Source organism: Capsicum annuum, chromosome 6, assembly GCF_002878395.1.
Source record: "Capsicum annuum cultivar UCD-10X-F1 chromosome 6, UCD10Xv1.1, whole genome shotgun sequence".
Classification (NCBI taxonomy): Eukaryota; Viridiplantae; Streptophyta; class Magnoliopsida; order Solanales; family Solanaceae; genus Capsicum; species Capsicum annuum.
In genome coordinates, this window is record NC_061116.1 from 28,328,903 (window position 1) to 28,356,147 (window position 27,245).

Here is a 27,245-nt window from a genome sequence, read left to right on the forward strand (position 1 = left end):
AAATTTGCAGACACACTCTGTCACTATAAAGAGATTTTTTTTTTTTTTTTTTAAAATTGGGGGTAGGGGAAGGGGAATTACAATGTGGAGAGTCGAACCATTACCAATAAGGTGAAAGTTCAAGTAACTAACCAACTAAGCTACTAAAATTTCCACTCCAGAGAGATTTGACTGTATATGTATGCTATTTCCAAAAGTTTCCCAAATTTTTACAATAATAACCAGCCCAGCCCATCAACAACACGATCCAAGCAAGCTTAGGGGGCCCAAGAAATGTTGCAGAGACCAAATCCCAGATCCGCCTTTATAAGTCGTTCAAGATTTAGGTTTTCATTCGCTTTCAGCATTTTCAGCTTCGCCCCTGCTCAGTCACCCTCATCTTCCAGTTGTAGCAGCAAGGCAACTTCCTTCTATCACCATGGGGTAAACCTCCCTTCTTCTTCTCTTGTTTTTGTTAACATGAAGATGTTATGAGAAAGCATTCAGTATAAGAAAATGTATTAAAGAAGCTACGAGTGTTGGAAAAAAGCATAATGTACTGATTAAGTTTTGGCATTAAAGGTATTAGTCCATAATGAGATCTGTTTTGTCTATATTTGTACCTTACTAAGCTAACATAAACAAACATGTATAAAATGACTTGCTTTGTAATTGACCATATTTTACGATTTTGTTGTAACACACTGAGAATTGATTGTTTAGTGAGCTTAAGTGTTAATATTAGGTGGTTTTGTTTTGTTAAGAAAGTTGGATATCTAGTGATTAATGAAGTGCGCGAGAACAGTCTCAAGTTCAAATGCCAGCGGAGCCAAAAGCACATTAGGTGATTTCCTTCGTACCTTGTACCTGCTGTAGCGGGTGTTAGGTGACAGATGTCCTGTCGAATTAGTAGTGCACATGATCTAGTCTGGATACCGTTGTTGTAATAAAATGATCAAAATTATGAGCTTGTTACCTTGAACGTTCTGTGTGGTCCATCTTGGCAAAGCAGTTAAGCTCTTTTGAGGGCAATGAATTGCTTTGAATGCTAATGGACTTAAATCAAATGTCTCTCTGAACTGTTCTGGGGTCCTCAAACTCTTGGGTTACAGATCAGTAGAGAAGAAACATCTAGCTAATGAAACCCCCTTCTTCCTTGCAAGAAAAAAAAAACTCTATTTTGTATGGCTATGTCAGTTTTTAACATGCTGTTAAAAGTTATGAGCAATTAACGCTGTTTTAATGTTTTCTTGTTGTGCTTGTGTTGAAATATAAGGTCCTGAGTACATACTTAACAGTTTGACTAAAGTAATTACATTCTTTTGAACTTAATTGAATTAACATTCCAGTAGAAATAAACACTTGGGAAAATCATAGGTTTAGTATTTTGGTCATATTAACATCAGCATATCCAATGTAATCCCACAAGTGGGGTTTAGGCCCCTACCTTTATGGGATTAGAGAGGTTGTTTCGATAGATTTAGTCATTTGACATAGTTTGTATTATTAATCCGGGAATGCAATGTGTAGAAGAGAAACATTTTAATTCTAGTTTGTTTTGCATCATGAGAAAACTTAAAACTGTGGGTGATTAATTGAAAATTGTTACCTTGCTGTTCTGTGTTTTGCCAGTCCATCTTGGCAAAGCAGTTGAGTCCTCTTGAGGGCAATGAATTGTTTTGAATGCTAATGGACTTATATCAAATGTCTCTCTAAACTGTTCTGGGCTCCTCATGCTCTGTGGAGTTACAGATCAGTAGAGAAGAAACATCTAGCTAATGAAAACCCTTTCCTCCATGCAAAAAATACTCTATTTCTTATTGGCTATAACAGTGTTTAACATTCCATTAGTAGGCACTCTGTGAGTATAAAAAATTATGAGTAATTGGTTTTGTTCTCGTGATTTATTGTTCATGTCGAATGTAAGATGTTGACATACTTAACAATTTGGGGAAGCTAACTATGTTGAACATCAAAAGGGCTTAGTTCATAAGATGGGAATGCAATGTTTAAAAATAGAACTTAGTCTTGCATCACTTGAGATAAGTTAGATGTTTAGGAATAAATTATGAACTTGATACCTGGTGGTTCTGTGTTGATCGATGCGGAATTCTCCAGTCCATCTTGGCAAAGCAGTTAAGCCCTTTCGATGGCAATGGATTGTTTTGAATGCTAATGGACTTGGATCAATTGTCTCTCTAAACTGTTCTGGGCTCCTCAAGCTCTGTGGGGTTACATATCAGGGAGAAAAAACATCTAGCTTATAAAATCCCCTCCTCCCCCAAGCAAAAAAAGCTCTATTTCTTACAGCTATGACAGTTTTTAATGCCATTAGTAGGCATTCGGTGAGTATACAAAATTAAGAGTAATTGGCTGTGTTCTTACGTTTTCTTACGCTTGTGTTGACATACTTAACAGTTTGGGAAACTTATTACATTTTACATGAAAAGGGCTTAGTTCTGACGAGATTTAGCTTTGAACTTGATGAATAAGCATTCCAGTAGCAACACACATGGTAAAATGATTGATAGTTGGTATTATTAACCCAGGAAATGGATGTATAGAAGAGAAACTTTGTTATTCTAACAAGTTCTGCTCCATTGGTAAGTGTTAAATCTATAGGGATGTATTTGGAACTTGTAACCTGGGGGTTCTATTTGAATGCCTAATCTGCAGTCCATCTTGGCAAAGTAGTTGACTTTTTTAGGGTGATGAATTGCTTTGTATGCTAATGGCCTTAGATCAAGTGTCACTCATAACTGTTCTGGGCTTCTCAAACTCCATGGTGTTACAGATTAGTAGAGATGAAACATACTTCACTCGTCAGCAGATATCTGCACAATTTTCTCTAGTTTTAATTCATTCCAAAGCTGAAGAATTGAGTAGTTAAATATTTACATTGCTATGTGCTGTTGATTTTCTTTATATGTATCTATCAACTGTGGTCTCTCTCCATTGGTTGGCCAGATTTTAAGATTTCTCCTTTTTTTGAAACTTTAATGCAGGAAGACACGTGGAATGGGAGCTGGTCGTAAACTGAAGTCCCACCGTCGGAGGCAGCGGTGGGCTGATAAGTCTTACAAAAAGTCTCATCTTGGTAATGAATGGAAAAAGCCATTTGCAGGATCATCTCATGCCAAGGGGATTGTTCTTGAGAAAATGTAAGACCAATTTTGCAGGTCATTTTTAATTATTTGTTTATCCATCTGTTTGTCTGCTTGCTTTAATAGACCCAATTTTAACTTAATGAATTGCAGTGGTATTGAAGCCAAGCAGCCTAACTCCGCCATTAGAAAGTGTGCTCGAGTTCAGTTGATAAAGAATGGCAAGAAAATAGCTGCTTTTGTACCCAATGATGGTTGTTTGAACTACATTGAAGAGAATGTATGAGTTCCCTTCTTTTCAAGTTTGTCTTTTTTCTTTTTAATTTCCTTAATAGTATTCTGTAATGTTGAATAAATCTCATCTGATTGTCTGTAGGACGAGGTGTTGATTGCTGGATTTGGTCGTAAAGGACATGCTGTGGGAGATATTCCTGGTGTTAGGTTCAAAGTTGTGAAGGTGTCTGGTGTGTCACTTTTGGCCCTCTTCAAAGAGAAGAAGGAGAAGCCCAGATCTTAAATTACTTCCAGGTCAAGTGCAAGTGTCTTCTGAAGGAGTTTTTATTAGGATCAAAATGCTCTCTTCTTTTTCTTTTCCTTTTCCCTAATCTTCTACTAGTATAGTTTGTCATGCCGTTCCATGAAAATTTCAGGCCATTTGTTCCACCCTTTTGACAGTGAGCACACCATTGGTTTTCCTTCCCAATATGAAAATTCCCTTCTGAAAATTGTGCAATTGCATAAGTAAAATGCCTCTCATTTCTTCTTGGTTCAGAACTGGGCACATCACCATATGTATTTTACTGGTAATATCTTTTATGCAGACCAAACATTTAAGTTTAATTTTGAACTTTGAAGCCAAGGTATTATAAAGGTTCGGTTGGGTATGATATAAAGTACTCCCTCCATTTCCATTTCACAATAATTGAATTGTTGGAATATGACACATGCTAAGATAAAAAACAACATAAATTAGACATGTTTTTTCATTTTTACCCTTTTGTAGGATAGTTGATTAATAAATCAAGTCCTTGGAACTTAACATTGGAAAGTTAATTAATGAAGGGTAATATGGAAGAAATTTTCTACATTTATCTTGAATATTGAATAATTCAATTACTACTCAACAGTTCAATTATTGTGGAATGGGGGGGTGTTAACATTTAGTAGCTGTTTGGTCATGAATTTTTTTTTCTTTTTGGAAAATTATTCACTTTAGTGAAAAAAGTGAACAAAATGCGTTTGGCCATGAAAATTTCTTAAAACAATTAGTATACTTCCATTGCAAAATTTCAAAAACAACTTCAAGAAATGACTCTTGCTAGTTTTCACATTTTGTTCCCGAGATCTTTAAGAAATATCACTTATTTTGGAAAAAAATCGATGGGCAGAACTTTTGTCCGCCAGGCAGTTCTTCTGGTTGTATGTGTGTGAATTGTGATTTTTTGCCAATTGAGAGTTTCAATTTGAGACGGTTCAATAAATAGCAAAGATTGAAAATAGTGTAATTTCTTATCTATTAGGTATGACTTTTCAGTTGTATTGATCAATACTTTATTCGTAAATTCATAACAATAATCAATTATTATTTTTCTAGATTAGTTTAGCAACAAACATTTTCAATTTAAAAGTGTAGAATAATGTGCAATATAAGAATCTCTTTGTAGAGTGGAGGAAAAAGTTTTGGACGGTTGAGTAATACAAGCAATTTTTGTAGATACATCCTCACTTGTGATTAATTTACACAATGTAGAATAACTAATGTCAAGTTTTACCTGCCCGTCATAATTTGTGAATAGTCGAGCGACATATAACATATGTGCCTCATAATTTATTGTAAATTGTGTAGGTTTACTCAACTTATAGAGTGAAAGAAAAATACAAGCAATTTTTAACTGCCCGTCATAATTTGTGAATAGTCGAGCGACAAATATAACATATGTGCCTCATAATTTATTGTAAATTGTGTAGGTTTACTCAACTTATAGAATTATCTCAAATTCTGCCTTAATAGGTAAAGCAATTTATGCTCACAGTCTATGCTTGATGGATAATAAACATTCTAGGAAAATTTTATTTAAATACAAAAAAAAAGAGTAAATAGTCTAAAAAAAATTAGCCAAGTTCATGTTTATCTATAATGAACAATTTATATCTATAATCTATAATCTATACCTATAATTTATATTTATATTTATAATTTATACTATATTAAAAGTGTGAAGGGTATTAGAAATGTCGTTTGAATTTTTTGTCCATTAAAAGTCTTTGTTTAGACAAAATCATCTTTTCATTATTTTTTTCTAATATTTAAAAATTGAAAATTAATTTAATATATTTATGTTAAAATCTTTTCTTATTAGAATTCATCAAAACTAGTGACTTGATTTTAAGAAGATTTGAAAACTTTTTGCCCTTAGACATAAAATTATCTTTTATATTTAAAAAACACTTTTTCCTTAATTTAGTATAAATTCACTAAATATTTTTTAAAACAAATATGCGACTTTTTCCAAATGAGTAATTTTCCTTATTTGAGTTAGTAATCAATTAATTTTCCTTGTCTTTTAGTTTAATACTCATTTATATTGAGAGACAAAAAATATATCCTCCCACATATGATAACACAAAATTTCCTTTGAACGGTAAGTTATGGATCTTTGGTATGACGCATCACGTGAGGCAAGGAGAAGGTCTTTATTGTTAAGATTTATATAAACTAATTCACCCCGGTTCGTGTATGTTGATTAGTATTAATTTATTATCTATACTATATACTTCATAGATTTGTGATTCAAATAAGTTTTTTTTTAAAAAATTTTCTTCACATATCTTTTAAATATTTTAAATTGTCAATTATCTAAGTTATACGTAATCAATTCTATTGCATCTAGAATTCTTCGTCTATGTAATTTGTTTTTGATACCAAACCAATATTGAGTCCAAGTTAAAATCAATATTAAATTTTATGTTTGTTTCATAATAATATGTGTATGTAATTAGTTATGTTCATATTGATTTTGTAACTACAATCTCATTGATTGCATCAAGTGTACGTCTCACAGGCTTCCACTTCCATCTCGACACACTGAGATGATTCTGCATTAATTTTTGTATAGGTCTTTATAATTACTAATACTATATAACTTATTCAACTAGAATTTGTTATAATTGTTCCTGATGTGAGATGACAGGTATTCTGTAAAATTATAGTCTTTTTCTTAATTAATTAATTAGGTTTACTTATTCTACAAAAAATATTGCGGAGGTGGGCTGAGGGTGGGAGTGGAGGGGTGGGGTTATTTTAGTAATACTTGTCATGGAAACATTAAGCTAACTATATAATGAATATTGTGTGTTTAAGTTGCCTTGGCATGTATTCACAATGAAAATTATATGTTCACTGATATTGAATCAAACTCAGGAAAATAAAATTATAAATTTAAGTTAACATTACGAAGATTATCAAGTGCATGCTCTAGTAAATAACTTTATTGTTGACTAGTAGCAAAGGCATTAACTGAATTATTAAAGTCATTGCTTATCTAATTTTAAACACATTTTTATATTGTCAATGATATTAAATTTTTAATATTATAATTCTTGACTTATGTTGTAGCTAAGAAGCCAACCACGCACGTTGCAAGAGTGTACGACATTAGTCAAAAAATATTACTCAAATATCCAAGGTTAGAATTGATGCTTGTAAAGTTATTGCTTTGCTTCGTTTCGATGAGTTATATGATCAATTCCTTCAAGACTAAAGATGTGAAGCTTCTACGAGGTGAGCATTTATCTAGGGGACAAAATTTGCTATAAAGAATTTGACAAGAACGACAAGAAGTATATCGTAGATATTAAGATACATATATTGAGGGTCTTTTTTTAATATTAAGATTGCTAGAAATTCAGTCTGTTGTCTTATTTGGGGTCTTCTGTCGGAAAGGTTTATTCAAAGTTCAGAAATGTTGCTATCGGGTTGAGATGCTTAATTTTTATCCTTGAATTATAGAATGTTTTGAGTTTCAAATTTTGAGCTTTCTTGGAAATAGATTTATCTTCAAATTATTAATGCGTTTTATTATGTATGGGATAAAACTCTGAATATATACTTCCTCCGTTTAAAAAAGAATGACCTACTTTCATTTTTAGTTCATTTAAAAAAGAATGACTCCTTTTCTTTTTTGACAATACTTTAATTTCAACTTTCCACATAACATGCTTAGGACCACAAGATTAAAGAGCATTTTGATACATTTGACACAACTTTAATTTAAGGCCTCAAGATTCAAAAGTCTTTTTTATTTTCTTAAACTTTGTGCCAAGTCAAAGTAGGTCATTGTTTTTGAAACGGAGGGAGTAGTACTTACGATCGACTAAAACTTAATTTCTTAAATTTTTCGTTATATGAATTATATGCGAAGTCCTTTTTTTTGTGACAACACAAAAAAATTTCACTGCCTTCAATTTCTTTTTTTGATGCGGCTTTATTTTAGATTCACTGTAGGTTGGAATTCTTTATATCAATTAACTAGTATAGGTACCCGTGCGTTGCACGGAATTTTTTTAGAAAAATAAATCATTAGAAATGTTATCTTATTAGTTTGAAATAATAAATTAATTTTTATTGTATCACTTTAATATATTTTAAATTAATATATTGAATATGTTCTATAATAAATAATTCATAAAATTACATAGTTCGATTAATTTAGTTGAACTATTTTCGGAGTGTTACAAACTTGGTATCAGAGCCCAGAGTTCAAGTTTCATAGGGTATCTATGAAGTCGTATCTAATAGAGTCTTGTGGAACGATATAGAGACATCTGTACTTTTCTTCGAGAGGGTATAGGACAATTTAGAAAAGTTTCCTTTCTTTCATATTCTAGGTTATGCTATAAAGTTGTTCTCTCAGAAAATCCTCTTGATTCATGCGTAACTCCATAATTCTCCATCTGTGATCTATTCTTGAGATAACATGATTAGCAAGTTCCAAGTCCTCCCAAGATAATGCTCTTACATTTACTATTAGTAACTTCAGAAGTCACATAAGGGTCTTGAGAGGATCTCCCTAGTGTGTTAAGTTCCTTACGTTGAAAGTTTATGTCCTCATCCATACGAGTTTTTCAGTTAATATAGAGTAAGATATATATTCAGTTCCTTGATAACTCTCTAATACAGATAGTGCTCATGAGAAAAATAGTGTGATCCTAGATTGTTAAATAGAGTTTGCATTCGACAAATATTGCAACCTAGCGTGTTATGATTTATAAGTAGTAGAAATTTCTTATAGTTAGAAGTATGGGTATAGAAGTGTACTGGAAATAAAGGTGGTAATGGCGATTGATCGAATGTATATAGATGAGCTTATGTGTGTTATAGAGTTCGTGTTAAGGTGATATGTCCTTGTGTGTTAGTTTAGAGGTAATGAATGTGGTACAAGTTCCTTGGTAGAAGGTAGAGAAAGAGCGATTAGTTAAGGTGAATTGATGTTTTCTTAAAGTATGAGCAAAGTTATTGAGGGTTCTTATTTTGTTAGAAAAAGTATTGGTCATTAATGAAAGTATTTGGTGGTTTAGTATTATTAATTTAGGCTTCCCTTAAGGTTGCAAAAAAAAGTTTAGTTGAAACTTATAGAGCCATGAAAGTAATTTAGATATATAGAAGGGTAAGTACTAGAGATGTGTGGAAGAGGGGGTATGCTAACAGATTTTAATAGAGTATACCATAGGATTGTGATCCATTATAGTTGTTATGAGGTTCTAGTGGACTAGTGTTTTCTGACATTTTATTTGTAGCTTCCAAGCGAGAATAATATTTGAGATTAGGTTGTAAATTATGTTTAGCACTAGACATTAAGTTTGAACAGTGGATGATCATCAAGGTGGAAGTAATGATTGCTCGGTTAGTAATGCTAATTATATAGAAGTGATCTAGTAGGCTTGAATAGTATATGCAAGAGTTTAAATCCATTTATTCATAATTAAGTATGATGTAGATGTGTGCCCAAGGTGATATGGGGTTGCTTTATTTTCTAAGGTTATTACGCATTGTGTGTGGTTAGTAGTACCATTAAGTTGCTAAGTAGAAGGAGGCTAGTTATATAGTATATGATATTCTTAATAGCTAAGTTAAGAAGTTATGGATAGATGATGTTGAGCCTTTTTGGTATGATTTTGATTCTCATAGTTTAGTAGGCTATGATAAAAGCAGTATGGTTCATTAAAAGGTTTGGGGATATCCACGTTATGTGGTAGAGTTTAAGTTTGAATCTTTGAAGATTGAGCTAATAGAAATAAGAGTTGAAGATTAGATGGTGTGAACTCAAGATATGGTGATACTCATGAAGATTCTAAGTTAGTAAGTGTTCAAGAAATTATATGATGACTTTTGGGGCTATAGAAAGATAGACTTTTATCTCAGAAGGAAGTATTAGAAGTGGGTTTTACACTTACAGGTGTAGTCTTTCAGAGTAAGTTTATTATTTACGTGTATTGTTTTATTCTAGACTCTAGAGTACAATGAGTGTAGTGTTTAGTAAGGGTTCCACAAACTTAGAATGATGGATTAAAGCTAAGGGGGAGATGATAGAATAAGGAACCAAGTCAAGCTCTCAGATTCTAGTAGGGATGTCAGTATGTTATAGAACAACAGTAAGGGAAGAAGATGTCTGACCCATTCTTATCCCGATGCGAAGTTTTCAGTCATCACAGTATTTACTCATGCCTTACACATCATGTCCATGACCATAGTTCATATTTATGCACCTTATAAGAAATTATGTACACCTTCAATTCCCAATATAAGGAATTCTAGTTCATTCAGCAGTCGGAATCACATTACTTAAATTATGAACTCCAAATTTAGGTCATACAGCTCATGACTCATGTACTCATGCTTTCCAGTATGTTTAGTTCCAGTACTCATGCAACACTCTTAGCGATCAGCGAAATTCAGATTTATATCATGTATGTCCTCAGATTAGATCTCTTTAATGAATCCATGTCATGAATACTCTATTCCTCAAGCCTCAGTAAAGTCTAAAGTTATGCTTAGTATCCCTTCATATTTCAGGTCTTGATATTCTAACCTTTCAGTGACCTCCCCTTAGGTCAAGATAGTGATGATGACAATGGTGTAGATAGGAGAGAGTAAATATGTTATGTTAGGAAAGATGGTTGTATGATTATTTTATGTAAGTCTATAAGTGAAGGAATATTGAGGTGAAGATTTTTTGTGTATGACTTGGTTAGTTGAGAATATTTTTATACGTGTCTTCTTAAGAATAATGCATGAAAGTTGTTATTGATAGAGGTATTAGAGAATATGAGAAAGATGATTATATGGGTGTTTGTTTAGAAGTGCACGTGTGGTTATGAAGATAAGCTTGAATGTCATGTTGGTATATAAGATGATAGGTGCATTGGGCACTAATGAATTTCTAGTAAGAGACTGAATTTAGCTGTTAAAGTGATAAGAAGAATTATCCTAGAGGTGAGCAGTTATGATAATGCTTGGGGTACTAAATTCATGGTTCAGACTAGTATTATGGTGTTATGTTATGTGCAGTACCTTGTGGTTTTGAGTTAGGCTTGACCATGATGAGAGAATTTAGTTCAGTTTAGGCTTTAGTAGACGGATTTATCAATGCCCCTATGACAATTATAAGTTGAATCAAGTGAATATGGTATTTAAGGGAAATAGTATAGTTGAGGAAGTATTTGAGAAATGTTGCTAAGCTTGAAAGTAAGAAGTTGCATTGCTTAAGGCCTAGTAATTCTATCCTAGCTTTTGATTTATAGGTCTATGTTCCATGCTATAGAGTTGTAGCAGTGTTTTAATTTCTTATTCAGATGTCTTGTTCAGATCATGCCCAAAGTTCTTTGCTCCCTAACGTCGTTAGAACTTCCTAGAAGAGCATTGGAGAAATAACCCATTTAGGTGTGAGCATTTAATATGATCCAGTCCATATATCCTGCAATTGCAATCAAGTTTAGCAATCAAACAGATAAACTCCCACCGATTTCCAACTTTCCATCTAGTCGTACTACCCAAAGTTTTGCGAGTAAGGCCATTCCATGAGGTAAAATATTCGTATTTGTGCAAATTATGAATTCATCTCAGTCCAAGCGCCAGGCATCAATTTCATATTCAAATATTTAGTCATGATTTAGTTCATAAGTATTCAGTAAATGATCTTAGTTTTTCCAAGTATTCCATCCTAGACAATGCAATACCCATTGTATGATCTTAGCCTTGTTACTTTATGATTCGTGCCTATATAATTTATCACTTTGCAGTTCTATGTGCATGTATCATGAACACTTCAAGTAAATTCTAAACTCTCCGCATGAATCAGCTCCTTATAGTAAGTAAAGGCAAGTTAGCTCAAAAATAAGTTTTGTGATAAAGGTTTCTAATGTTTCAGACTTAGCCATGTAAGTATGTTCCCAGATGTGCATGTTCAATATATGATCTCAGTTACCTTAGTTGAGGACTCTCAGTCCAATCAGTCACTTCGTGTGATTTAGATTCAGACATGCAATTTTATTTCAGTTGAGCATGCTAGCATATAGCCTCAGTTCCTCAGTATCTTCAGTTTAATTAGTCTCATTCGAGGATGAATGTTCCCAAGGGGGAGATATTGTAATACCCCATACTTTTCTTAACTCAATTTAGCTCCTAGTGTGTCAAGGGTTAGCTTTGAAAATGAATAACTCTTGATACGTATGAAATTTTCCATCTTTAGAATCACCAATGCGTAGATAATTGAATTAGCTTTCCAACGATACCAATTTCAACTCAATCCAATACTCGGTTAAGAAGTTATGGAAATTTTAGTAAAAGCAGTAGATTATCGTGCCAAGGTGAAGGACAAATTCGCAATTGTTTGATTCTAGTTAAGCACCGCGATTAGCTTGTGTCACGGTGAAGTTCCAGTTCCTGTTCTTCCCTTTCCAGTAACTCACTGCAATTTACCCATATCGCGTTAAAATCCTTAATTGGATCGGCACCGCATTGCAATGTAGTGCAATATGACACTCGTACTTTTTCCAGAGACACAACTCGATTTCACCGCATAGCGCCCGAGGCCAAAATGATAGTCATCCATTTTTCAGTAAACCACCGCGATAGCGGTCCATCACCGTGGTGTGCCAAATTGGGGTTTTCCAATTCTGAGTTAAATTTTAAAGGGCAATCTAGTATTTTCCCCAAGCCCCAAATCGTCTAAAATGCAGAATCTAGCCTATTTTAAGCATATTATGCATGCTTTTCATATAATTTCTCTCCAATAAACCCTAGAACATTCAAATCTTAAACCCCAAGAAATCTAAATTCCACCATTCTTTTTCCAAAATAACTCAAGATTAAGGATTCCCAATTCAAGAACTTCAAGAATCAACCATCAAAAGCACAACTAGAAACTCAATGTTCAAGCTTCCTCACCTATTCATCAATTAAGGTATATGGGTTTTTTCAACAAGGATAATCCTTTCATCCTTGTGCCCAAAATTTGTTTTAAAGTTGATTTCGTATGAAAATTTCATGAGTTTCAAATTAGGGCTCATACCCAATATCGCTAATTGAAAAATTATGATACACCTTTTGGTTACCCTTTTGTTATCTTCTTATGTCTATCTATCAATCTTCTCTTCTTATCCTTTACTATATTGTTGTTTCAATTTTGTATCTTTGTTTAGTTTTCGTATTCATACTTTGATCCTGTATCAGTTGAGGTCTAATCTCAAAAACCTCAAACTAACCAACTAGAGAGCAACAACGTCTACCATACAAAGCCTCAAAGAAAGCCATCTCAATACTTGAATGGTGGCTATTATTGTATGTAAACTGTACCAAAGTTAGATATTGATCTCACTAACCTCCAATGTCCATCACATATGTACAAAGCATATCCTTCAAAATCTGAATAGTCCTGTCTAACTAACAATCAGTATGGGGGTGAAAGGTTGTCCTAAGGTAAACTCGGGTACCCAACACCTCCTAAAATGTCTTCCAAAAGTGAGATGTGAATACTTAACCTCAGTCAAAGATGGTACACACTGGCACACCATGAAGATGGACTATCTCATGTTAATAGATACGAGGGAATATCTCAGCCTTGAAAGAAACCTGAACTAGAATGAAATGAGTACACTTGGTCAATCGATCTACAATGACCCAAGAACTATCAAAACCACAAGAAGTATGAGGCAACCATGTTATGATGTCCATGATGATCAGTTATCATTTCCACTAAGGAATAGGTAACCACTAACATAAACTACCAGGCCTCAAATGATTGGCTATCACCTGCTGGCACCATAGACAACGAGCTACAAAATCAGCTAGATCCTTCCTCATACCATCCCACCAGTAAAGCTACCTTAATTCATGATACATTTTAGTCACTCCTAGATAGATGGAATACCCAGATCTATGAGCCTCATCCAAAATTAATCTTATCCAATCACCCACTCTCTACACAGAAACTTGATATCCAATTCTCAAAACACCATCTGAATCAAGTGAGGCTGACACGACCAGAACCAGGGCCTTGTTGTAATGGGAATCTTAGGCCCAATAATGACCGGAGACACCCCATTTCCCAAACTGATAAACCCAACAAATAACCCGATTCTGATGAATTTTGAACATATACTAAGATAGAGCATTTGACAACACAAAGACTTAGGGATAGGTTTACAACCGTGATCAACCCGAACAAGTCTAGCCATCCAGTGCTAATCCAACAACCGTAACCAACCCAAAATAATAACCAAGTCCATGTCCATAACATAATAGAATGGAACAATCATAAATAGAGTCAAACACTATCAGCCATAATACAAATACCAATGCCATGGGTGACACCAATGCCGACACCGCCCATACCGCCCATAGTAGTTCCACAAAGCCCTTATACGAAAGTAAAACAATATCTGGTCGGGACATGCCCCCGATCATAGCCAAAACTTGTGTCCAAGACTAAACCAAATTTAAATATAACAAACCAAAATAAGAAATAGAGCCATCTAAAATATGAAAGCTCACTACTGCAAGTCAACATAAGCTGATCCCGAGTCCAATCACTGAGTATGAGGTGTAGTATGACAAACACTTGTATCACTTAGAGATACGACATCGAAGATGGTTAGTGGTTGGAGAGATAGCATGTAACTCAAGGATAAGGATAAAATAGTGCCAATAGCTCAAAACTAATCAATCAATGCATATAATCCATGCAATACATATATATATATATATATATATATATATATATATATAGACCATGACGGGATAGGGAACAAGATTAAAACAAACTTTGAAATCATTAACCTTTGCTGTGTAGCATGGTCGTCATAGAACAAGGCACCTATGAGCTATATGGGTCTAGATCTCCCCTAACTAGAAGGGCCCTAGTGTGTGTAGCCACACAAACCTAAGAAAATCCATAATAGTATATGCCTATATGGAGGACTTGAACCTTCCAACATAATTAAGGTGACTTAAGCACCATTACATGTGTTATGGGGGACTCGAACCTCCCATTCATATATTCATTCGGGGGACACAAACAATTCGATCATAAGACACCCACATTGTCTAACGTTGTGTCTAGTGTTAGTCCTTCAAACTCCACTTTCACGACCCGACTACATATCCTGCCATTAATCCAAATTTAAAGCCATCATTCCACATACACAACCATTAAGCCAATTATGTACCAAAAAAGTTTTGTTGGTATCGTCATACCACCACTACTTGTAAGCGTACCAAGTGCCATTACCATTGTCAATAAACCAATCATTCATTTGACTTTGGGACTCAAACCCATAGTCTAACAAAGACACTTATTCAATTCAAAGTTTAGGGACTCAAACTCATTGTCTAATAAAGGCATAAATCATTTAATATTTAGGGGCTCAAACCCATTTAACTAATTAGACCACCAAGGTTACACTTTAAACCAATACATGGCCAACAAGGCCTACCCAAAACTATTTACTAACCATTCCTATTAATTAGGCCAAGCGTTAGTTAAAAACACCATTGTCATGTGACTATTTTATTCTCTTAGACATTTTCAAAAACACTTTGAGGGCGTGTTATTATCAAGACCAAAATCAAAGCAAACACCATCAAGTTTAGGGTAACCCAGGACCCATTTGTTAAACCACAATTACCAAACACCCACACATGCAAATCATGACCAAAAACATGTATAAACACAAGTTATACCAAGAGTAAACAATACTCAATCATATGCAACAAAACCCTCAATTTGGTTTCCAAAACCTCCAATTAAGAATCATAATCACACTTTAAATCACATGATATCTTAGAAATAACAATGAGGAAAGAGTCACATTACTTATTCAAGAAGATTCATGAAAGAAATTTGACTCTTAAGACTCAAGATAACCACCTTTGAAGAACCCTAGCCCCAAACTTCAATAGAGAGTTTAGAAATTATTTTTGGAGTATTTGATCTTCCAATAGTGGATTAAGACGTAGGGATATAAGGGTTTTTGGGTGGGAAATGTATGGAGTACCCCTAGCTTAAAAGATAAAAACATACACGCAGAAAGGTACGACCATGGGAGTACACCTTAGATGCCACATGGTGCTTACGACTACACGAGACCATAAGCTAACCCCTCAGCTGGTACCTGCTATGAGCACTGAATAAAACTAATTACAAAAGATACACACATGCGGAAATAACTGAATTTGATATAAGGTTTAAAGTACTAAAACATAACTGAAGTATAAGTCTAAAAACAACTTGTCTAAAAATTGATAAAAATTATGACAAACTGACTAACTGTCTGAAAGCATCCGAAAGCCTTTAAAACTGACTGAATAAGAGTTGATGGGACAGGCCCCAACTAACTTCAATTGTCTAAATGAAATAAAATTCTAAAATAATCATGATCAACCCTCAAAGTGTGAGGACTCACCACTAATACCATTGCTGATGCGCTGGAATGCCTAAGTACAGTCGGGAACTTGAGCATTTGAACCTATGATATAAGATATCATAGCACAAGAAACGAGTATGTGGTCAGTACCTAGAATGTACTGGTATGCTAGATGAGGCTAGGCTGATATATATGGGCCCATGTACATGAATAATAACTGACTGAATGAATAGCATAGGATAACTGATGCATGGTATGCGTAAGAACTATAAAATCAGAGGATGCATGAACAAGCTTATTACATGATACTAAAATAGTTCATAAACTGAAATCACTAAAATCTGGTAACTCAATAACTGATAATTGTATGTCATGGTCAATATAAACCTAAACTAAATTATACTAAAGACTAAACTAAAACTATGGGAGCTAGCTATAACCGACATGCCCTAATATATTATCAGGATCCAACCTATAACTCCAGCTGGAAGGGTGTTAGTACCTTACCAAAGGTAATAACACTGGCTGTGTGGATCCACTATCTGATGTCTCAAAGGACGAAGGTTTCATACCTAACTGACGGGGGACCCATCAAAGTCTATAAAGGCACCGTAGGTCTGGAACCTAGGGACTAATACTAATGCCTCATGCCTAACAGATGCGGGAGACTCCATCCCTATGTTCACTCAGTGCTAATTGTTACTCCCAACTGAAGACACTGATTTTTGAACTGATCTAATCATGACAAAACCAACAACTGACCATAGTAACGTATTAAAGGATAATTCTTATAGTTTATTAGATCATTCTACAAATACTGAAACTATGTAAACAACTATGTTTTTGGGTATTCATAACCCCAGACTCGATATCAATATCAATAAGAACACATGAGAGCAATTGAAACCATAATAAGTAAGAATTATTCCAAAAATCATTGCTTAGGCATTTTACCAAACACTTGAGGGTCATAAGTTAAAGTATGAAAATAGTTTAAAAGATGTGATAGTAAGATAACTTCAATATTAAAATCATGAGTTAAGGATTTAACATACAACTTTCATCCTTCAAACATGTTAAGGCTAATTCCAACAAAACAGATGTAAACATGGTATAAAATCAAAATTCATGGGAGTTCATGGATATAATTCATGCTAACATGTAAAGATCGTGAATTTAAACTTAAAAATGGATTATTGGACTCCATTGGTAAAAACGACCCATGGATGAACATCTAACATACCTTGCTTGAAGAATACGTGAGACTCTTTATGAATTTCCTGAAGATTGATCTTGAATGTTGAAGGGGCTAGGGCTTGTTCTTGAGAGGGAATGTTTTCAATTGAGAGAAAATATGAAATAAGAGGCAAATAATGCTCTTTTGAGACCCTAATCCCGTGTTATGGCCGAGATAAAGTGAGAGAAAAGACTGAAATACCCTTCTAGACCCAGAATAAATTAAGTTGGTCATAGCTAATGACTTGATAAGTGATGCATCGCGTCGCTCAGCCGACGCGTTAGGCGATGCACCACGTTGCACCCCACCAACGCAATAAGAGGCATGCCGCATCCATATCGTACTGACTCACTGGTTTGAACATCCAAACCATTCTCAAACCTTATTCGAAAAATCCTAAACTTACTTAAGACATGCTATCAAACACCCCGATCATTAACAACTTAATAATCAACGTTCTAAGGACGGGAAGGTTAGAATTAAAATCATCAAAATTTAGGAGGCTTTGGAAATGACTAAGTCTTAACACTTAGTGAAATTTTTTTAAGTCTGGGACCCTTTAGTATGCAATAGTAAGCTGAAATAAGCTAGGATTTATGGGGTCTTACAACATCTCCCTATTGGGAACATTCATTGTCGAATGAGACTGATTAAGCTAAGAGTTCTGAGATACTGATAGTACATACTAAATGTGCAAAGCTGAAAACATGGTTACATCACTAAGCCTAAAATATGATATATAGAACAGGACTAAACTGATTCACAAATGTATGCAATGTCATGAAGATGATTACTTTTCTCAAACTGAGAATGAAAAAGATATAATCTTAGGTAAACTGTTACCTTGGGTTGAGTCCGAGTTAGAGGATAAGAGGTGAGGGTACTTGGTTCACATATCTGCTTCTGCTTCCCAAGTGGCTCCCTCTACAGACTGATTCTACCAAAGATCTTTTACCAAGGGATCTTCTTTGTTCCTTAGTCTCTGAATCTGATGATCTAGGATCTCGACTAGGATCTCTTATAAGAAAGGCTATCCTGGACATCTATACTTTCTAAGGGAACAACTACAGCTAGATTACCAATACACTTCTTTAATAAAGAAACATGGAATACTAGATTAGCGGATGACAAATCTGCGGGCTACTCAAGCTCATACTCTACCTTCCCATAATGATGCAAGATCCTGTAAGGGCAAACATATCGGGGACTGAGTTTCCCCTTCTTGCCAAACCTCTTCACTACCTTCATAAGAGAGATCCTCAAATAGACTAAGTCCCAACCTCAAACTCAAGATCTCTTCTCCTCACATCTACATACGATTTCTATCAACTTTGGGCAGTCTTAAGTGTCTCCCTGATCAACTGAACTTTCTCCAAGGCATCAAACACTGAATCTGGCTCTATCAACGCAGTCTCACCTACATCAAACCAACTAATAGAAGATCTAAATCTCCTTCTATAAAGAGCATTAAACAGAGCCATCTAAATACCGAAGTGATAATTATTATTGTAGGAAAACTCAATCAAAGGTAAGTGATCATCCCAACTACCCTTAAAGTCGATATACACTTTCTCAACATATCCTTCAAGTTTTGAATGGTGCTCTATTCATGACCATCTGTCTGAGGGTGAAAAGATATACTGAGATGAACTTGGGTACCAAGACCCTTCTGAAATGCTTTCCAAAAGAGAGAGGTAAACTGAGTACCCCTATTCAAAATGATAGACAAAGGGACTCCATGCAATCAAACCAAATCTTTAAGATAAATCTTGGGATAGTCCTCGATTGAATAAGAAGTATGGAATGGAAAGAAATGAGCTGATTTGGTCATCCTATCTACTATAACCCAAATCGAGTCGTGCTGACGACGCGTATGAGGCAACCCTGTCACAATGTCCATGTTCACCTCTTCCCACTTCCAAGTGGGAATGCTGAACTCCTGCATCATACCTCTAGGCCTTTGGTGGTCAACCTTAACCTGCTAACAATTAGAACATTTAGCTACAAACTCTGCAATATCTCTCTTCATGCCATTCTACCAGTAGATTTCCCATAAATCACGGTACAACTTAATGGCTCCTAGGTGAATAGAGTAATGCGTACCATGTACTTGTGCAAGAATTCACTGCCTCAAACCATCTACACACAGTACACACAGTGTACCTTGGCAACAAAACACACCATCTGCCCCTTGGCAGAAAACTTCTACTTTTTGATCTCTGACTGACTCCTTCAGCTTCAGTAGACTGGGATAACTATCTTGCCTTTCTTTTACTTTGGCAACCAAAGAGGATTCAAAACTATTTTGAACCCAAACACTACCCTCAGCTGAGTCAACCAAACAAACTCCTAACCTATCCAACTGTTGAACCTCCTGAACCAACTTCTTCTTATCATTCTTAACATAAGCCATACTACCCATAGACAATATATTAAGAGCATATGCCACTACATTAACCTTGCTCGGATGATACAAAACACTTATATTATAGTTTTTCAATAATTCTAACTACCTTCTCTGACATTAACCTTGCTCGGATGATACAAAACACTTATATTATACTTTTTCAACAATTCTAACTACCTTCTTTGATGGAGATTTAACTTTCTCAACAAAAATACATACTGCAAGCTTTTGTAATTCATGAACACATCAACATGCACCCCATATAGATAATACCTCCAAATTTTCAAGGCAAAAACAACCGCTACTAACTTAAGATCATGGGTAGTATAATTTCTTTCATGGGGCTTAAGTTGTCTAGAGGCATAGACTATAACCTTACCTCTCTACATCAAAACACAACCCAAACCAACTCTTAAAGCATCACAGTAAATAGCAAACCCATCTAAACCATTTGGCAAGGTCAAAATAGGTGCTGAGGTGAGTCAAGCCTTCAACTCTTGAAAACTCTTCTCACAAGAATCTAACCACTGAAACTTGACTTTCTTCTGAGTCAATTTGGACACGGGGGATGCAATAGATGAAAACCCTTTAACAAACCATCTATAATAGCCAGCCAAACTAAGAAACTCCCAATATCTGATGGAGAAATGGGTCTGGGCCAGTTTCTCACTGCTTTGGTCTTTTGAGGGTCAACTCTAGTGCCATCATTGAAAATAATATGGCCAATGAAAGCTACTAACCTTAGCCAAAATTTGCACTTACTGAATTTGGCAACTAACTGATGGGTTCTAAGAGTCTGTAATACTATTTTGAGGTGGTCTGCATGATTATTTTCATTACGGGAATGGACAAGGATATCATCTATGAAGAATATGATGAACATGTCCAAGTACTACTTGAACACTCAGTTCATCAAGTCCACGAAAGCTGTTGGGGAATTAGTTAGACCAAAGGATATGACTAGAAATTTAAAGTAACCATACCAAGTTCTGAAAGCTATTTTCAGAATGTCATATTCTCTGACTCTTAGCTAATGATAGCCGGATCTAAGGTATATCTTATAGAAGTAACTGGCACATTGAAGTTGGTCGAGCATGTCATTAATACTGGGGAGTGGGTACTTATTCTTGATTGTGACTTTGTTCAACCGACGGTAATCGATGTACATTTGGAGAGAACCATCTTCCTTTCACATGAAAAGGACCGGAGTACCCCATGAGGAAACACTAGTCCTGATGAATCCTTTATCTAAGAGATCATTCAACTGCTCTTTCAACTCTCTAAGCTTTATTAGAGCCATTCTATAGGATGGAATGAAGATGAGCTAGGTATCTGGGTGAAGGTCTATTCTAAAGTGAATTTCCCTTTTAGGAGGGACTCCGGGAAGATCTCCTGGGAACACATCTAGAAATTCACTCACTATTGAAACTGAATCAAGACTGGAAGTCTCTGAACTAGAGTCTTTGACTCGAACAAGATGGTAAACACACCCCTTGGATATTATTTTTCTCGCTCTAAGTTATGAAATAAGCCGAACCCTAAGCGCTGAAGTTCTACCCCTCTATTCAAGGATTGTTTTATTCAAAAACTGAAAATAAACAACTCTGCTTCTACAATCAACTAAAGCATAGCATGAGTGGAGCCAATCTATATCGAGAAAGACATCAAAATCAATCATATCTAACTCCACAAGATCAATTGAAGTGACTTCTTGGGATATTGTGATAAAAAAGTTCTTGTATACCCACTTGGATATATTCGAGACACCTACTAGAGTGGACACTGAGAAGGGTTTTGATAAGGTCTCAGGACTGACACCAAAATTAACAGCTATATAGGGGGTTACAAAAGAAAGAGAAACTTCGAGGTCCAACAAAGAATAAACACGTAAATGAAAGACCTGTAACATACCTGTAACAACATCAAGAGAACTTACCTGATTAGGATAGGGCTGAAGTGCATACAATATATTCTGGCATTGACCGATGGTGGCACCCTGCTTAGTTGGGCGTCCTGCTGGTGCTACTAAAGAGTTATTATTACCTTGTTGGCAATCATTCCTACCTTTCCACATACCTATTGGACATTCTTTCAACCTATGGCCTGGCTTGCCATATCCAAAACACCCATCGCTACGAGCCCTGCAAACCCCTTAATGATTTCTACCTCACTTTTGGCAAAGGGGATTAGTCTGACCACTGTTCACACTACCCTGAATCTTAGAGCCTAACGCCTTATCCCAATTATCATTTCTGGACTTTGGCACTGGAGCACTAGCTGAAGATGGAGATGGAGCTGAATATTTCTAATGGAATTAGGGACAGTTACCACCCTCCAACCTCAACTGAGTAAAATTGAAACTACCAGCCCTAGCTCGCTTATTCTCTCTTTCTTTCTCCTTAACCCTCTCCTTCTCAATCTGCTGAGCATAGACCATAAGCCTAGAAACGGCCATCTCCATAATCAATATTGCGGTCCTACACTCTTTAAACACACTATTAGATATACCAGACATAAACTTGCTCATCCTAGATATGTTATCAGCTACCACATGAGGAGCATACCTTGCCATTTTAATAAACTTAAGAGAGTACTCCTTCACGCACATACTACCCTAGATGATATCTCTTAAAAGGGGCATGTAGGTCTGGAACCTAGGTACTGTTACTAATGCCTTGTACCTAACTGATAGGGGAAATGCCATCCCTAAGTTCACTCGGTGCTAAGTGTTACTCCCAATTGAAGCACTGATTCTTGAATGGATCTAATCATGATTGAACCAACAACTGACCATACTAACTGATTGAAGGATAATGCTTATAGTTTATATAAGATCTTTCTACAAATACTAAAACTATGTAAACAACTAAGGTTTTGGGTATTCATAACCCCCAAGACTCGATATCAATATCAATAAAAACATGTGAGAGCATTTGAAACCATAATAAGTAAGTATTATTCTAAATATCATTGCTTAGGCATTTTACCAAACACTTGAGGGTCTTAAGTTAAAGAATGAAAATAGTTTAAAACATGTGATAGTAACATAACTTGAATGTTAAAATCATGGGTTAAGGATTTAACATGTAACTTCCATCCTTCAAACATGTCAAGGGATAATTCCTATGAAAACGCATGAAAACATGGTATAAAATCAAAATTCATAGGAGTTCATGGATATAATTCATGCTAACATGTAAAGATCATGAATTCAAACTTGAAAACGGATTCTTGGACTCCATGGGCAAAAAGAACCCAAAGATGAACATCTAACATACCTTGCTTGAAGAATTTGTGAGAGTCTTGGTGAATTTCTTGAAGATTGATCTTGAATGTTGAAAGGGATAGGGTTTGTTCTTGAGAAAGAATGTTTTTAATTGAGAGAAAATATGTAATAAGAGGCAAATAATGCTCTTTTGAGACCCTAATCCTATGTTATGGCTAAGATAAAATGAGGGAAAAAGACTGAAATACCATCCTGGACCTAGAATCAATTAAGCTTATCGTGGTGCATTGTGTCGCTCAGTCGACGCGTTAGACGATGCATTGCGTTGCACCCACCAATGCGATAAGCGGCATCCGCGGCCATATTACGCTAACTTTCTAGTTTGAACATCTAAACAAGCCTCAAACCTTGTCCAAAAAATTTGAAATTTACCCGAGATATGCTGTCGACCACCCTGATCATGAATTAACTTAAAAATCAACGTTCTAAGGCCGGGAAGGTCAAAATTAAAATCATCAAACTTTAAGGGGCTCTGGAAATTACTAAGTCTTAACACAGTGATATTTTTCTAAGTCTTGGACCCCTTTAGCATACAATAGTAAGCTGAAATGAGTTACGATTTTATGGGGTCTTACAATTCATCCTCGAATGACGGGTAAGGCAAGGCAAGCACAAGCACTAGTTAATACATTATCACATATCAATCTAACCTTTAACTAACTTAGAAAACAAATATGTAAGGAAATCAATCTTCCCTTTAACAAAGTTTGAAAAAAAATAGAATATTGAAGAACACATACCTTCCGCATGAATTCGGGAGCAAAAAATAGGAATGGATACTTGGACTTCATGTCCTATTATGCTTCTCAAGTAGTTTCTTCAACATTATGGTTCTTCCAAAAAACCTTAATCAAAGCTACATCTTTGGTCCTCAACCAATGAACTGGATAGTCCTAGATCTCAACCAGGACTACCTCATAAGATAAGGAGTCCGACATACCTAATCCTTCAAAAGAAACAACCAAAAAATGATCACCCACAAACTTTCTCACAATGGAGACATGGAAAACTGGATGAATTTAGATAAATTGGACGACACCTCCAATTTATAAGTAACATTGTCGGCCGTCTTTAAAATCAAGTAGGGACCAACATATGAGGGACTTAACTTCCCCTTCTTACAAAACCGCATCGCTCCTTTCATCGAAGATACCTTGAAGAATATCCAATCACCAATATTGAACTCCTAATCTCTACCCCTTACATCTGCATAGGACTTTTGGCAACTTTGAGTGGCTTTCAGTCTATCCTAAATCACCTTCATCTTGTCTAAGGCTTGGTGAACCAAGTCAGGTCCAAATAACTTAACCTCACCAACTTCATACCACCTAATAGGAGAACAACATCTCCTACCATGAAATTCCTCAAAAGTAGCCATAACAATGATAGAGTGATAGCTATTATTATAAGTATACTCAATCAAAGGCAAATGGTCGAACCAATTAACACCATAGTCAATCACGCAAGTACAAAATATATCTTCTAATGTCTGAATGGTCCTCTTTGCTTGTCCATCCGACTGCGGGTGGAAAAGGATACTAAGGCACACTTTAGTTCCCAACCCTTTCTGAAATGACTTCCAAAAGTGAGATGAGAACAGAGTACCAAGATCTGAAATGATAGAAATTGGAGCACCATGCAACTTCATGATCTCCGCAAGATACAACTTAGCATAATTCTCTGCAGAATAACTAGTCCTTCCCAGAAAAAAGTGAGTGGACTTAGTCATCCTATCACTAATGGCCCAAATTGAATCAGCTTAATTTTGAGACTGAGGAAGACCGATAATGAAATCCATGTTAATCACATCTGACTTTTATTCAGGCAACTCTATATCTTGGTATAAACCACCGGATCTCATATGCTCAACTTTCGCTTGTTGACACACCATACACTTAACCACAAAGCTAGCCACATCTCGCTTCATATTGTTCCACAAATAGAACTCATTAAGATCATTGTACATATTAGTAGAACCAGGATGAATAGCATAAAGAGATTCATGATCTTCGATCTAAATCCTTTCCCTCAATTCATTGATGTCAGAAACACATAATCTACCTTGGTACCTCAGGATTCCATCACCATAAATCACAAAGTCAACAACCTTTATCTTACCCACATTAATATTAATCTTCATTAATTCAGGATCCAATATTTTCTTTTTCTTTATGTCCATAACAAGAGACGACTGGGATACATAATGCAAAAATACACCAACACCTTCGGAGTTCATGAGGTGAACTCCAAGACTAGCCAAATAGTGAATATCCTTCACCAACTTCTGCTTATCCTCATCCATAAGAGCAAAATTTTCTATAGATAACCTACTAAGAGAATTAAGAACTACATTCGATTTACATGGATGGTAGTGAACACTTATATCATAGTCCTTCAATAATTCAAGCTACCTCCTTTTCCTGAGATTTAGCTCTCTCTGAGTGAATACATATTGCAGGCTCTTATGATCAAATAAGATATCAACATGAACACCATAGAGATAGTTATGACAAATCTTCAGCGTAAATACCATTGCTAACAACTCTAAGTTATAAGTGGGATAGTTCTTCTCATGAACTTTCAATTGCCTAGAAGCATAAGCCACCACCCTGCCATGTTTCATCAACACACAACCCAGCGTAACGCGAGAAGCATCACAATACACTACTATACCATCACTACCCTTGGGCAGGGTTAAAATTGGAGCTGACTGCAGATCACCTTATTTCCCAAACCGACCAACCCAACACATAACTTGAGTCAAATAAATTCTAAATATATAACAAGATAAAGTATTTGACAACACAAAGACTTTGGGATAGGTCCACGACCGTGACTAACTCAAATAAGTCTAGCCATCCAATGATAATCCAACAACCATAACCAACCCAAAATAATAACCAAGTCTATTGCCTTAACAAAAAAGGATGGAATAATTATAAATACAATTAAATGATATCATCCATAATACCAATACCGCTATCAAGGCTGACACCAATGTCGCCACCGCCCATAGCACCCATAGTAGCTTCACAAAGCCTCTATCTAAAAGTAAAATAATATCTAATCGGGACATGCCCCTGACTATTGCTAAAACCACTATCCAATACTAAACCAAATGAAAACCATAGAAACCAAAATAATAAATAAAGCCTTCTAAAATATGGATGCTCACCACTTCAAGTCAACACAAGATGATCCTGAGTCAAATCATTGAGTAGGAGGTGTAGTATGACCAATACCTACATTATGTGGGGATACAGAGTCAAAGAAGGTTAGTGGTTGGAGCGCTATCCTGTAACTTAAGGATAAAGATAAAATAGGGCCAACAGTTCAAAACCAATCAATCAATGCATATAACCCATGCAATACATATATATATATATACACCATGCTAGGATAGAAAACAAGATTAGTATGAAGTTTGAAATCATTAACCTGGGCTGGGTTATATCGGCCCATCTCTTCCCTAGATGGAAGGGACTAAGTGTGTGTAGCCATACGAACTAGAGAAAATTCATAACCGTATAATGCTATATGGGGGACTATAACCGAACATCATAATCAAGGTGACTTAATCACCATTACATGTGTTATGGGGGACTCAAACCTCTTATTCATATATTTATTTGGGGAACTCAAACCACCCGATCATAAGACACTCGTACCAGCTAGAGCAATTTCCAGTGTTAGTCCTTCAGACTCCACTTTTATGGCCCGACTACCTATCCCACCATTAAACCCATTTAAAACCATCATTCTATATACATAACAATTAAGACAATTGCTTACCAAAGGCATTTCATTGGTATCATCATACCAATACTATTTGCAAACATACCACATGCCATTACCATTATCAATAAGCTAATCATTCATTTGACTTTGGGACTAAAATCCATCATCTATCAATCACACTTATTCAATTAAAATATTAGGAACTCAAACCCATTGTCTAATAAAGGCATAAATCAATTTAATGTATAGGGACTTAAACCCATTTAACTAATTAAACAACCAAGGTTACCATTTAAAACATTACATGTCCAACAAGGCTTTCACAAATACATTTACCAACCATTCATATTCATTAGGCCAAGCTTTAGTTCAATACACCATTGTCATGTGGCTATTTTATTCTCTTAGATATTTTCACAAACACTTTGAGGGCATGTTATTATCAAGACCAAAATCAAAGTAAAAACTATCAAGTTTAGGGTAAACAATGACCCATTTGTCAAACCATAATTACCAAGAACCAACACGTGTAAACCATCACCAAACACATGTATAAACACAAGTTATACCAAG

At 35.4% G+C, this 27,245-nt stretch overlaps 1 protein-coding gene across 1 annotated transcript; it reads left to right on the forward strand.

Annotated features, from left to right (window-relative positions):
- Window positions 1–266: 266 nt before the first annotated feature.
- Window positions 267–3,923, forward strand: LOC107873446 (40S ribosomal protein S23). The gene is made up of 4 exons (XM_016720304.2): window positions 267–423; window positions 2,985–3,140; window positions 3,237–3,363; window positions 3,460–3,923. Exons 1-4 carry the CDS (start codon window positions 419–421, stop codon window positions 3,598–3,600), a joined length of 429 nt encoding a protein of 142 aa, XP_016575790.1. The 5' UTR covers window positions 267–418; the 3' UTR covers window positions 3,601–3,923.
- The last annotated feature ends 23,322 nt before the right edge of the window (window positions 3,924–27,245 follow it).

Bases quoted from the DNA above. Each gene is read 5' to 3' on its own strand.
- LOC107873446 (XM_016720304.2), top strand. The intron at 3,141-3,236 runs GTAAGACCAATT...AATGAATTGCAG, and splicing joins GGGATTGTTCTTGAGAAAAT to TGGTATTGAAGCCAAGCAGC. The intron at 3,364-3,459 runs GTATGAGTTCCC...GATTGTCTGTAG, and splicing joins TGAACTACATTGAAGAGAAT to GACGAGGTGTTGATTGCTGG.